The sequence below is a fragment of the Otolemur garnettii genome, unplaced genomic scaffold (assembly GCF_000181295.1).
Source record: "Otolemur garnettii isolate 467f Iridium unplaced genomic scaffold, OtoGar3 scaffold00021, whole genome shotgun sequence".
Taxonomy (NCBI): domain Eukaryota; kingdom Metazoa; phylum Chordata; class Mammalia; order Primates; family Galagidae; genus Otolemur; species Otolemur garnettii.
This window is the reverse complement of record NW_003852416.1, coordinates 5,189,894-5,205,227: the sequence shown is the minus strand read 5'-3', so window position 1 is coordinate 5,205,227 and position 15,334 is coordinate 5,189,894. Positions and strand designations below refer to the sequence as shown.

The window sequence follows — 15,334 nt, the reverse complement described above, 5'->3', positions numbered from 1 at the left end:
AAAAAAAAAAAAAAAAAAAAAGAAAGAAAGAAAGAAAGAAAAAGCACAAAGTGATATTCTGAAAATGAAAGCATGTACTGAACGTTGATTGCAACATCTTTCTTTCTAAACTAACTTTCTTTCTTTATGGCACTGCATTTTCTTCTACTAAGAGTTTGGTTTTGCTTATTCTTTCCATAATTGTGGTGATGGGAAAGTCATAAAAATGTATTCTTTTTCAACGATGGCACTCAGACCTTGCATTTTAAAGTGTTTTCATACTTTATTGTATTTGACCCTGACAACAATCCTGTGGGGTCAGATGGCAGGTGCAATCCCCATTTTTGAAAAGAGAAAAAGCATGGGAAGCTGGTGACAGTGCCAAGGTCTGACTTCAACAATGCCGCTCTTCACTCCCTTGCCAGACAGGAGCACTGGGACAGCTGCACCAGATCATTCTACACACTCGGCTTCCCCTCCACGTTTACGTTCTGTCCTTCACTTTGAAAACTGCTTTCTGATCACTGGCACAAGCCTGAACTACTTTACATGGCTGGCCAAAGCTTCTGTTTCACTAGATGTCAATCTACTCTTGGAGATGAGTATTCATCTCTCTTTCCAACTCACTTTCCATGTACAGCCCACACCAGGGTCCCTCCTGCCTTGCCTAGCTATCTCACCTGCCTGGGACAAAGTGGCAACTTTAGAAAGTCCACTGGAATTGGTGCTGAACAGTCCTAACACTAAGGGACATTTAAGCAGCTGAGGAGGGGAATACTTGAGAGGAAGAAAGAACCAAACCACAAAGTATGGTGGAAAAGAAGGAGGAGGGGGAACGTGAAGAGGAGAAGGAGGAAGAGGAGAAGGAAAAGGAGAACCCATCTGTTCATCATACCTAATTAGAGTGAACAAAGAAAGAAAATTTGTCCAGGAAATGTCAAAAACTACTAGTGGGCTTACTGAATTGCAACAGATACACAAAGGGAGAGGAGAAGCACTGAACTAGACTCCAAGTGCCTTGACAGATCCCCGAGACAGCTCACGATACACAAACACGTACACAATTTTCTCCTTGAAGTGACCTGAAATACATTTGTGAAACGAAGGAAAAACAATCACATATATCTCGCTGTTTTTCAAAAGCTGTCTTAGTTCTTCTGTTCTCCCATGTTTATGTGATTCTCCCCACTAACTGGAAGCTTCAGGAAGACAAGGGTTTTTGCCTATTTTGTGTATCACTTCATCCCTAGTGCCCCAGAACAGTACCTGGCACATAAAATATAACAGAACAGCAAAAGAATCAGGAGTCAAAGAAAAAGAGAGTGTAATAATTGTTACTTGTTGGTACAATAGCTAATATCAATGTCTTTCTCGAAGAGATGATAGCACCCTGCAAATAACATGGCTCCCTTTCTATACTGATTTAGGTTCACCAAGGGTCAAACAGAATCTTCTTAAAACATGCTGTTATGGGCTCGGCGCCTATAGCTCAACCGGCTAAGGCACCAGCCACGTACACCTAAGGTGGCGGGTTCGAATCCCCAGCCCAGACCCGCCAAACAACAATGATGGCTGCAACCAAAAAATAGCCGGGCGTTGTGGCGGACACCTGTGGTCCCAGCTACTTGGGAGGCTGAGGCAGGAGACTCGCTTGAGCCCAGGAGTTGGAGGTTGCTGTGAGCTGTGATGCCACAGCACTCTACCCAGGGGTACAGCTTGAGGCTCTGTCTCAAAAAAAAAAAAAAAAAAAAAATGCTGTTATGGAAGTAAAAGCTTTTATGATACATAAGCTTTAGCCTAAGATTGGACAGTCGGTCCTGATGTACCTTTTACCAACCTTCACATTTTTACATTTAAAAAAGGAAATATCAAGGGAGGAGAAAACTTTTAGCCACTCCATACCTTTGACTTCGGTCTGGCTGTCTGATTAACTGGTCTAAGATGAACTCCCTTTTTAATTCTATCCATCATCTCTTCAACTGCTTGCCTCTTTAGATCAGTGACTTCTTCAGCTGTTCAAAGAACACAGAAATAAATCATCTTATGTTACAAGAAAACAGCTATTTCCTATTTTGGGTGACCTAGAAAACCACACTGTGTAATTAATCACAGTCATTTTTCAGACAGAGTGGCAGAACACCAATAACTTACTAAGGTGAACAGCTACCACATTAAAAAAAAAAGTGATTAAAAAATCCAAGTATAAACATTTGTAGCACAGAAGTCACCTGTGTTAAATAAAGTAGAATTTGTTCATTTGTCAACATGATTTTCTCCAGGTCTTTAAAAACTCAGCCCTGTATCTAATCCCAAATATTCATTCATCTTTTGTCTTAAAACATAAATGTTCTTATAACTTCTCTGCTAGCTCAGTCCAAAGAAACAGTAACTACCAAAAACTCATTAGAAAAATAAAAAGATCAAAGAGCTGTTTCACAGTTGGAATAAATCCATAGTCTAAAAAAGATGAGCAAATAAATAAAATCAACTTTTAAATTGTCATCTTTTGTTTAGGAATCACGTGGAAAGGAAATATTTAAGCAAGTATTTTTTCAGGTCTCTTAAAATTTTCAATGTTAAAGAAAACATATATCTAGAAGTAGCTGCCATTAAGTAATTACATTTAATTTAAAAATGTCAACTATCTATTGTCTAACCTTTGCACTATTTTGCTGCCAAATAAAGAAATGAATTGAGATGTTTGCAAATTAGATGATAGCAACTGAGGTGAACTTAACTCTATTGATCCAAATAGTGAAATACGTTTCTCTTGCAGACTCGCTTGACCAAAAACACAGTGAGTTTTCTAATAGTCTTGACTTCAGATATGAGTTCTGCCATCCTCAGAAATCAATGAAATGCTGGGAATTTAAATTTCTCAACAGCTAAACAACATTTTTCAGATCCAAGAAGTTCAATCTCTTTTGCCAGGCAACATGGGAAACATGGTCATGAAAGTTAGAACTCGCCCACTAGTAACTGAGAGATGGCAAAACCAGGGGTGGATTAACCATGCGCATGTGGGCAGCTTCTTGCAGGGGCATCCAACCTTTTGGCTTCTCTGTGCCACACCAAAAGAAGGAAAATTGCCTTAGGCCATACAGTAAATACACAAACACCAACAAAAGCTGATGAGTGGGTGGGGTGGGGGGTAGGTCCATGAATAATTTTCATGATATCCGTTACCACAGATAAGCCAAAAGTCCTCACATTATTCACATGTGGCCCACATGCTGCAGGTTGGACATCCCTGTAAGGCTCATAAACATCAAGAAGGGACAGACAAATAAACTACCACCGAGAGAAAGTCATTTGTTCACTGACTCGCTCACACGATAGATGAGCATCTCCTGTGCATTACACAGTGCTTTCTCTCACTCTATTCAAAATCAGGGGAGATAAAGCCCCGATCTGCCATTCAGGGACCTGGTATGTGTGTGGCATTTATTGCTGGGAATTTAGAAAATACTTTCAAAAAAACATTTGATTATTCAGAAAAAGGCTGCCATTTTGAGACTAGGAAGAGCTGCACGGCAATGGGAACACCGCCTACAAACGGATTAGCACTCTGTAAGGAATGACTGAAACCCAATTAAATGCACCATACAAAAACTAATTAAGGCAGACAGATGGAGAATTATGGTCAACACCATTCAAATCTGCTACAGCATCTAACATAGCAGGAATTTAAAGTAGTTTCTTATATTTGCTTGCCAGAATCATAGTGATAATTCAGAGAAGTGCCACTATCTGTATTGTACGCAGATTATAAACCAGGCTTTAATTTCTCAGTCTTTTTCAAATGTAAAAGCTTAATTGGTTTTAAGGAAAAGAAATCACTCTTATCAGATTCCCTACTCAGGCGCAATACAAGGGCAACGCTAGCTTAGCTACACGAGCTTTCTTTCTCACCAACCCTGTTTTTGAACCAGCAAAAAGCAATCTATACGAACTTCTAAACTATTAAGCAGTTCTAATAAATCTGCAAGAATCACCTACAGAGAGCTCATGGTATGTTTTGTAATTCTTTCTGCAATCACACAGTTGGTAATTGTCTCACAAAAGCATGTAATCAGGGGGACAATGGAAATATGCAGGATACTGGAGATTAAAGAAAAGGGACAAATGAAGACAACAGGTCTAATGTTATTGAACTGCCACAGGAAAATAAAATCAAATGTTCTTTGAGTTAGTGCTTCAAGGTCAGTCTTGGATCAGAAAGCTACATGTAATTAATTGGGGCTTAAATTTTAAGACCCACTTCAAAAATAAGTTAGTTCCTCAAAAAAAGAAAAAAAAGACCTGCAGACAAAACCATCACCTTCTTACTCAATAAAATCTGTACTACCTAGAAAAACTAAAACCAGTTTCTGAATTCCACAGGATTACTCTTCCTTTGCACTAACTTTTTTTTAAAAAGGCATTTTAAATAATCTTACGCTGCCGTGATGTGCAAAATTTCTAAAGAATACACTATGGTTGAATAAGTTCAACTTTGACATAAGGTCATAAAGTTAAGGAAATTTCCTTAACTACAATAATTACAAGAACCTTCTGAATGAAGACTCTCCTTGTCCTTCTGAAAGGGTGGCTGGTAACATGCCCATTTTTTTAGCTAACATTTTGAGTATTTTCTGCGCTGGATACTATTCTAAACACTGTTTATGTTGTAAGACTCACTAATTCTCATAACAACCCTATGAAATAGGATCTACCTACTAGTACCCTCATTATACAGATTAACAACCTGAGGCACAGAGGTAAAGAAGTATCAGTAGACTAATGACCTAAATATTTGATAAACAGCAAGCAAAATGCTATCACGAGGCACTGTAATCAACCATTCATTTGGGTATTAATTATAATACTAATAAATAGGAGAAAATGGAGGAAGTGCCTGGAACTTGCATGGAGGTTACAGGATCAGAGCAGTGGGCGCAAAGACCAAGGTCTGGCCCCAGAGTTCCAGGCCTTTGGTGTGCAGCCACAGTGAGAGCAAAGTGCTCTCTGAACCAACCCTGCCTCTAGCCATCTGGAGGTCTGTTCAACAGCAAGGCCTTTCTACCTCCATTCCCCTCCATAGGGGAATGCCTCCAGTGAGTTAGAGTCCTGTGAGTTTTGCCTTCCTAATGGCTCCTGAATTCATCCATGTCTTTCTGTCTCTACCACTATCACCTCGTTAAAGCCACCATCATCTAAGCGACCATCAACATTCATCTGAATGACTGTGATAGTCTTCCCTCATCTACTCGTCCCCCTTTTACAGTCTGTCCTCTTTACACCCACTGAGGCCAGGGTTTGTGTACTTATTTTTTAAAAAGTCATTTTACATCCCTTCTTAAAACTTCTACTGCTCTTCGAAGAAATTCTAGAACCTTCACCTTAGCCTGCAGAATGTGGCCCCTGCCTTCCTATCGGACCACCTCTCTTGTACCCCATGCTCTAGCCAAATTAACTTTTTCTGAGTTTTCTAATAAGCCAGAAGTCTTCTTCTATAATCTCTTAAAATGTGTACTCCTCCTCAACTGTATGAAGCAGTTATACATTTACGTGGATAGTCCTTTGTTTATTTTATGCCTTGTTACACTAGAACCTAACTTGAGTATCTTGGACCTCCAGTACACAAGAGTGCAGTACCTAGTAAGTACCTGATAAAGTAGCAGCTCACTTGCTGTCAACTCTAAGCAGCCTTTTCTCCAAGCCTCATTTGGAATCACTCCCTTTCTTTCCTCCCTCTCTCTCCGATGTGACCTGTCCCTTAATGAAAATATACTTCCTAGTACCTCTCTCATTACAGTGACATGTACATTTTTATCTCCTCCTGACAATAAACTACAGAAAGGAAACAACAGTTACATGGTCCATTTTTATATAAGTTCTTCACATTTCTTTCCCGACAACCTTTTCATAGAGAATATGCGAATTATTGAGAACTTACACACCATCAACCACTTAAAGCAGTGGTTCTCAACCTTCCCAATGCCGAGGCCCTTTAATGCATTTCCTGTGGGTCACGACCCACAGGTTGAGAACCGCTGACTTAAAGCAAACCAAGTGGAAATGACACTTACTTGTTTCTGCTTGAGCTGCTTTTTCTTTCTTAGCACCACTGCCACTGGGGTGGGATCGTTTCCGGATCATGGACATGAGGGATCTTTGAAAAAAATTAACAGGAAATTACTAGATACCTTATGATCCAACAAATAAAGCGTATAAATTCATCTTCTGTAGATGCATAAATATATAACTAGCACTTAAGTAACCTACTTTCCATTTTTAATAATGTTAAAATATTCATTACTTTATAGAAGAAAAACATGTCTCATCTCTTTCTGGATAAAACCAAACTAAGTACCAAGGGGAAGAGACTGATATCATTACTAGCATGATGCAAAGATACTGGCAAAGGAAAATACAGAAAAAATTTCAGTATCCACACATAAAATTCAGAAATCAGCTGAGACAGAGGGAAGAAGGGAGGGGGGTGGGGTGTCACAGTGTGTGACACCTTTTGGGGGTGGGACATAATTATAAGAGGGATTTTACCTAACAAATGCAATCATTGTAACCTGGTTCTTTGTACCTTCAATGAATCCCCAACAATAAAAAAAAATTCAGAAACCACTATCTATGTAATATATTCCAAGGAGAGGGAAGAATTAAAAGGTTAGGAGATGCTTCATATGCTATATAAGAAAAAGTACTATATGTTATCAGTAAATATCTACTTATGAAATTATGGGCATAAAAAGACCTGAATCTGCATGTTATAGACCAAATATTTAGAAATAAAATACATTTATTTAGATGATCATCACTCTGGTCCATATTTTTTAAGCCTATGTGAAATAAAATGATGATAAATTTGACAATGTTAACATTTTGAAACCTCTATATATTTTAAAAAACACTATAAAGAATGAAAAGGTAAGTTAAAGGAATTTCATAAATCATGAGAAAAAGCAGACAATCCAATATAAAAATGGACAACAACACCAAAACCCCATGAAAGAGGGTGTCCACATTCCAGGGCACTGACAGAAGGAAAGGCACTTGACTTTGTCAGTTATGAAGAAAACACAAGTTAAACCCACTTGGACATATCACTACACAGTCATCAGAGAAGCAAACATTCTGCAGTCTGGTAATACCAAGTCTTGGCTTTGTTGAGCAACACATATTCTCAAACTGAAGAGCATATATAAATTGATAGTACCACCTTGAAAAACTGTAATTTTTATCTAGTAGAACTGAAGATGCACATATCCTATGAACTAAGGGTTCTGTTGCTATATATTTTACAGAAAAGCAAACATTTGTGCACCAGGATATACGCACAAGAATGTGCCTGTGAAATTTCCCAGAACTGGTAATCATTCAAATGTCCACCAGCACCACAGTAAGTACATTCTTAGATAATGGTAAAGTGAATAATACATTAATGAATATGAATAAGATTCAGCCATAGAAAATAACATGGATGAATCTCACAAAACAATGCAGAATAAAAAGAGAAAGACACAACGATACAGGAAAATGACAATTATATAAATTCCAAAACCAAGCTATATAGATTTTCATCATAGTTTGGGATACATATGAAAAAATTTTTCTTCTAAAAACACAAGGAAATGTCCACCATAAAAGTCAGGATAGTGATTACGGAGGGTGAGGGGGTCACATTTGGTAAAAGAGTAAAAGGAAAGGATTCTAGGGTGCGTTGTTCTATTTCTTAAGCTGGAGGGTGATTACAGGGATGCTCACTTTATATGAAAACTCTACATATGGTGTACACTGCTGAATATATGTTACCATTTCTCAGACAAAAAGTGGACCCAAAAAACCCAAATCGAGATATTCTGAATTCTTACCGTATTTGACAAAATGCAATCCTGAGGAAGGTAAGTTGGGAAGCTAGTGGTAGAAAACAGATAAGAGAGGAGTAACATTGCCCTTAGAAACACGGGATGGATGGGTAAACAGAGGAATGCTTGCTCAGAGTAGGTCTAACAACCCAATGTTTCTTGATCGATATAATTTTCAGATTGTTTTTTTACTTGTCACTTGAGCTTTTACTTATACTATTAATCCCCTAATTGTCTTTTCTGAAAATTCCAAAACACACTGGAGAATCTCCCACAAAGCACAAGAAGAAGAAAAATCCACACCCTGCTCTATCCAGTCTGTGAAGTTCCCAAGCTTTACCAACTGGGAAATAATCAATCACTGACTTCAACTAGTTTGCCCTCTTTGGGCTCACAATGCCCACAATGGAATTAAACTATTCTTATAAAGGTCAAGTATTATAATATGAAACAAACATAGCTTATTCCAGAAGTTGTAAGGAATGAAATAATGTAAACTTTATTTGCTCATTTTTACATCTTGTAACTCAATCCAACTCAACACCATATTCAATATGGACTTGATACTACTCTGTGGTAGGGTGGGCTTGAGAAGGGTTCTCACTGACCAGAGCCTTTCTTTACATCTCATCACATTCCTACAATGACCCCACCTCTGCAGCTCAGAGGAAATTTTAGAGTATGCATTATTATACATAAAGATGACAAGCAGACTTTTTTTGTACTGCTCAGAGTATTTATATACATACATTTACTCATGTGAAAAATATATATTCATCAATGTGGACCACCAGTAGATAACAGAAAGTGTTAGCTTGAAATATTCTGAGTTGAAGTGTTAAGTTGGAGATAGATGGTGCCCAGAGAAAAATGATCTATAATATTAAAAAAGAACCTATCAGTCAAGATGGGGCTTAGATTAGAGAGAGAACAGATTGGGTAAGGGTCACAGGACAGATGGAAGAATAGAACAAGGCATCTGGGACCCATAATCCGAACCTCTGGTTATCACCATCCCATTTGACCGCCACGTTAACTGAATGGATAAAGGCTTCAAGCAAGTATCACCCCAAGATGAATGGAGAGTTTTTAATGTGAAGTTCTTTAAGATATATTCTTGGCTACTGTGGTGGTTATGCTGTGTGTCAACCTGATTTGGAGTGCCCAGATACTTGATCAATTACTATCCTGGACGTTTCCATGAGGGTGTAGTGAATGACATTAACAAATCAGTAGACCAAGTAAAGCAGATTGCCCTTCCTAATGTAGATTGCCCTTACTCCATTATTTGAAGACCAGAATAGAACAAAAAGGCTGACCATCCCTCAAATAAGGGCAAATTCCTCTTGCCTGAATACCCTTGAACTGGGATACTGGTTTTTTCCTAGGTCTTCAGCCTACTGGCCTTTGGAATGGAACTACACCACAGGTTCTCCTGGTTCTCAGATTCAGACACTGCATTCTACTTCTGGGTGTTCAGCTTGCCGCCTCACCCTACAGATCTTGGGACTTGTTAGTCCTCATAATCACATAACCCAATTGCAAATGCTTATAATAGATCTATATTTATATCTACACACACACACACAGCCTGCTGGTTCAATTTCTCTGCGAACCCTACTACCCCTCCTTCCCTCACGCAACAAGCCTGCCCGGGACCTTCCTTATTCCTCTCTTTCCTCTCTCCTACCCACACTATAGGTCAAATGAGCTAGACAAGGAAAAGAAAGGAAAAGCAATGAAGCCACAGCCCTATTCCTCCCCACCCCCTTTCATTTCTAGCTACATGAGAATAAAACAAATGACTCAGGAACTAAGTTGGGAAACAACTAGAGAGTTCAAAAATCTACTGAAACTCAATAAATACATTAGTATACTTCTAGGATCAAAAAGCACTCTTCATCCAAAAAGTAAAACAAACAAACAAAAAAAAACCTTTCCTGAGAAATTATGTGCTATACTGCTTAAAGTCATCTTAAAATAAAATATATAATTAAATTCCTATTATTTAATAAACATTGTCTTGAAAGAGCTTTTTATAAAAGAGTTCATACTTGTGATGTACATAGTTCTGAACCCAAATTCATTCCTCAGTATTCGTAACTGTGAAGTTCTCTTTGGGGGAAAAATTCCATTTAGGTTATACTTTACTTTTCATTCTAGGGCCTCCCAACATTTCTCGGAATAAAATTAAAGGCCAACAGCAAGATTGTAATTGCTTTTTAACAGTTCTCCCTCTTCACAGACAAAAGTGACCTTTCTTATCAGCTCAACATTCTAAACCTTAGAGAAAGATCAAAGTCATGAATTTCCAATTTTAAATGTCAAATCCAGAATATCTCCAACAGATTTAGCTACCCAGGAAAGAAGGAATTTAAAATACCTCAAATTCTTTCAATTGACTCTCAGATCGATCACGTGTAAAAATTATTTTGCCTTAACTACTTCAATGGCTTCAAGTAGATTATGTCATATCCTACGCAGTAAGGAAAACTAATGAGAATCTTTATAAAAGGCAAAGTCCCATTTTCATAGTCGTGTGGGAGGAACACGCTACACATTCACTTTCGATGGATCAGCAAAGGTACAAAGTATGAATAAATGGCCTCTCTGTGTGAAAGGATTAAAGATTAAACAAATTACATGAGTTAATGAAAGGTAAAAAACCTAGCTAAAGTTCTTAAATGCCATTTATTCAAGAATAAATTATACAAAAGCAGCTAACATCATGGCATGAGGAGGTAGGTAAGCTGTCACCACGGCAAGGAGAGTGTATTATGCCATCCTGGGTGGTGGCATGTAGAACCACAAAGAAGGCAAAATTTGACTCTAGCTCTCCTAGCGTGTATTGTGCTCACATCAGCTACTCAATAATATCAAGTCACCTTACGCTTCAGGAAAAGTGAATTTCTGTCTGCAGATAATTTCCTATCACTAGAATTTAAACATATTTCATTTTCCTTATGGAAAGCGCCTCTCTCAGCATATTAAAGGTTTAAAGAGAAGGTTAGTGATAAAAATAGTCATCTTAACTTAATATTAGTTTTAAAAAATTAATAAAATTTTTTAGTTCGTACGTTTATTTTGAAAATAATTGAGCAAACCAGAGCCTTTCAAATAGAAATTGGTGTGAGAAAAAGATAAACATATTCCAAAGAAGCTCAAAATTCCTTGATCTTACTAGTTAAAGGAAATCCTAAGGCTATGAAATAAAATTTTAAAACTAAGGTATCTAAAATAAAAAAATAACACTTAGTTCCTGGGGTGTGAAATATCCACACGGAATCTTAACATCACAAGGTCGTAAGAATTTCTTTGCCAGGTGTTTTGTAAGGCCCTAAAAAAGGGAATATCCTAGACTTTAAAAGATTTTTCAAGAGTGAGGCACCTGTAGCTCAAAGGAGTGGGGCGCCGGCCCCATATGCTGGAGGTGGCGGGTTCAAACCCAGCCCCAGCCAAAAACTGTAAAAAAAAATTTTTTCAAGAGAATTGCCATACTTTCTATGGCCTCTCTAATGATGCAAAATTATTTCCCATTACTCAGTATCTACCCAGAAGAAAAAAAAAAAACATTTACCATAAGGACATTTGCACTAATGTTTACAGCAGTTCAAATCATAATAGTAAAGATGTGGAAACAACCCATGAATGGATTAATAAACTGTGGTATAGGTATACCATGGAACCGTACTCAGCCATAAAAGAGATGGGAGACTTTTTATCTTTTGTATTTACCTGGATGGAGCTGAAGACCATTCTCCTTAGTAAAGTATCACGAGAGTGGAAAAGCAAGCATCCCATGAAGTCAATACTAATTTGAAACTAGTAGATGAATGACTACGGGCCCACATGAGGGGAAAAAACACAATTAAATTCAAGAAAGAAGAAGAGGAAAAAAAAAAAAAAAAGAAAGAAGAAGAGGGGAGGGGGAAAGGGGCTCAGTAAGCTCCCACCTACCGGGAGGGTATAGGGCACAACTCCTGGGTGAAGGACTCAAGTACAACTTGGACCTTTCCTAACAAACACAAACAATGTTACCTAATTGTATACGCCCTTATATTTAATCTGAAATTTTTTTAAAAGGGGGGAAAAAAAGGACCCCCTAGAAATATGGCAGTTCTCTTGAAAAAAATTTTTTTTACAGTTTTTGGCCGGGGCTGAGTTTGAATTAACACGACGTCTGATGCAGAGCAGTCCTCCTGGGTGTGCTTACCGGATAGGATTGGGAGGTGGAGGGGGCAGCGGCGGAGGCGGAGGAGGTGGTGGAGGTACTGAATTCTCAGACTGGTTCACTCGTTTCTGGAGCTCATCGACTACATGGAGAGCAAGCATTGAGAAGAGAAGTGAAGTAGGTAATTACACACTATTTGTACAAGTGAAAGCAAAGACTTTTCAAAGCCAAGTTCTTATTAAGGCCAAATTAGAAATTTCAATATGAAAATGCAGAACTTTTTAAACATTTTCAACTAGTCCATCACTAATGCAAAAGAGGCCTCCCATCTTTTAAACTATTACCATCTTTTTCCTGTATATACAACTTCAGAAATGAAAAGAATAACAAAACAATGCCTGACTGTGGGAAGAAAGCACTGAGTAGGTAGAAGAAATATTTGTTAACAATGAAGTATGCTACTCGAACACTAAGAAATTGTTAATACTTGACTTTAAAAGTGTAGAATTTTAAAGATGACATTTAATAATACAGCATACTTCTCTCTCCTGTTTAATTGCCTTCAAAAACTATAAATACTAGAGGCCTTGATTTTAACCAGACTCAGATTCCTAAATGTCTGTAATTCAGAAACTTTATGCTCTTTTGATGTGTATTCTAGAGATACAACTTATTCATTCAATTCATACAAGTCATGAATGAAGCATTTTATTTCATATGCATGTTATCTCCCTCTGCAAAGGGAATGTGAGTTCTTTGAAGACAGAAGGCATGGTTTCTTTTCTTCTGCATTTGAGTTTACCCTGGAGTAGGGTGGGGTACACACCCAGTTGATTCTAAATAAAACACACACAAAATTAAATCTCAAATACCTCCAATGCTGGCCTCCTCCACTTATATTAAAAATGGTTTTGGCCACAGGCCACTCTGATAATTCACTAAAAAAAAAAATGAATTTCTTAACTTTGAATCAATGTTTTAAAAATTGTAATTGGTTTCCATTGTGGATTAGAAAGCACTGAATGTTTTCATAGGGAAAGAAAGCTACATGGTTCTGCCACATATATGTCAAAATTCTAGTATAAAATTAACCAAAAATATCTCAAGTGACTACTGAAGCTCATATACAGGGAAGGTACCTGTCTCCTGAAGTTACCTACCTTCCAACAGAGACTTAGCATGCACAGTTATGTCACTCACATACTTCTGTTAAGCATTCTGGAACTAAATGAACGAATCTTTTGATGTAAGAGAGTTTTTCCAATTAATGTCCATATTGGTGCCCATTTCATCGTTCAACATGATATGGGAAGTATTATTTCATGTGTATAATTAGTCACCAAAGAGGAAGGTAGTATTAAAAAAGTTTTATTACCTTAACAAATGCACTCTAAAAGGAACAAAATGAGGTACTTAACAAACACTCATCTTGGAAGCTCTAAAAAATGTTGAAATGTTTGGTCCTCCCAGGTTAACAGTAATTCTGTATGTGATGCTCACAGAGACTCTTAAGTCCAAAAGAAAGCTGAAATATTTGTGAATTATCTGATCACAGCAGCTATCCAAGTGAATTACAATTATTAGAAAGGAAGGAATTTAAACCTAAATCTTGTATTTCTACAGCATTCAGTAAATGTTCTTTCTGGACTGACTCTATGCTAGGTTTCACACTAGGCATCAGAAAGTCACAGATTAATAACACAGGAGTCTACTTAGTGATTTTACCTGAGTGCTTTAAATTTCTGGATTTCTCCTCAGAATTCTGGTATTTCGCTTCCAATTCCTTTTTGTCTTCTTCTAGAAGTTCCAGCTGCTGTTTGAGGTTGTGTATCTCTTTGTGGAGTGTTTCGTTTTCTAGTTGCTCTTTCAGTTCTTTGACCTGTAAGTTATGAACAAAATCTTATGGGGTGATAGACTTTCCTTTGTCAAAGAAAAGGGAAAAATAAATACAAATTTGCCTTTTGTATTTCATAGCAAAGAGATTCCATCTTTATAACCACACAAATTCTAGATAAAGATAATACTTTAAATTATCATCACCTCTTTGATTTTAATGCAAGTCTACTGGAGAGTTTTGTACCAGACAGTTTAATCTTTAAATGCAAGATACAAAAGTAATATAATAAAAATTCATTTGAAACAGATTAATGCTTTTGTACACATTTTAAAGAGAAAAATTCAGGTAGTATTTTAAATGATCCCTAGAAGAACAATTTGGTAACAAGTATCAAAAAACCTTCCCAATTTAAAGCATGAAATGATAAAAATCCTCAAAGAAAGCACAGGAAAAACACTGGAAGATATCGGCTTGGGGAAAGACTTTATGAAGAAGACTGCTGTGACACATTGCAACAACAACAAAAATAAACAAATGCAACTTAAACGGAAAAGCTTCTGTACAGCAAAGGAGACAAAAACCAAAGCTAATACACAACCTACACGATGGGAAAGGATACTTGCATATTTTAAATCAGACAAAAGCTTGATAAGTAGGATCTATAGAGAACTCAAATTAATCCACATGAAAAAAGCCAATAATCCCATATATCAATGGGCAAGAGACATGGATAGAAACTTCTCTAATGAAGACAGACGAATGGCTAACAAACACATGAAAAAATGTTCATCGTCCCTAATTATCAGAGAAATGCAAATCAAAACCACCCTGAGATACCATCTAACCCCAGCAAGAATGGCTCACATCACAAAATCTCAAAATTGCAGATGCTGGCATGGATGTGGAGAGAAGGGAACACTTTTACACTGCTGGTGGGACTGCAAACTAATACAACCTTTTTGGAAGGAAGTATGGAGAACCCTCAAAGAACTCAAGCTAGACCTCCCATTTGATCCTGCAATGCCATTACTGGGCATCTACCCAGAAGGAAAAAAATCCTTTTATTATAAGGACATGTGCCATTGAGTGTTTATCGCAGCTCAATTTACAATCGCCAAAATGTGGAAACTGTCTAAATGCCCACCAACCCAGGAATGAATTAACATTTCATTCTATCTAATCTTCAGCATCTCTATCCCCACCCTACCCCTACAGGTATATGTGGTATGTGTATACCGTGGAATACTATTCAGTCATTAAAAAAGATGGAGATTTTACATCCTTTGTATTACTTGGATGGAAGTAGAACACATTATTCTTAGTAAAACATCACAAAAATGGAGAAGTATGAATCCTATGAATTTGAATTTGGATATGAGGACCATTAATGACCTAGTACACAATGGGGGCTGGGGGAAGGGCTCTTTCTCTGGGAGAAAGAGAGAGGGGGGTAAGGAAAAGCAGAGAGAGGGAAGGAGGGAG

At 37.5% G+C, this 15,334-nt stretch overlaps 1 protein-coding gene across 2 annotated transcripts in view; it reads right to left on the bottom strand.

The window, feature by feature from the left end:
• The window catches only part of SHTN1 (shootin 1), a 105,921-nt gene that overhangs the window by 30,293 nt on the left and 60,294 nt on the right, over nucleotides 1-15,334 (bottom strand). For both annotated transcript variants that reach the window (XM_012803635.2, XM_023511610.1), the window contains 4 exons: nucleotides 13,741-13,894; nucleotides 12,058-12,157; nucleotides 6,051-6,133; nucleotides 1,882-1,991 (listed from right to left, as the gene is read on the bottom strand). In XM_012803635.2, the coding sequence (XP_012659089.2) occupies nucleotides 1,882-1,991; nucleotides 6,051-6,133; nucleotides 12,058-12,157; nucleotides 13,741-13,894 (447 nt within the window). The remainder of the gene's footprint in view (nucleotides 1-1,881; nucleotides 1,992-6,050; nucleotides 6,134-12,057; nucleotides 12,158-13,740; nucleotides 13,895-15,334) is intronic.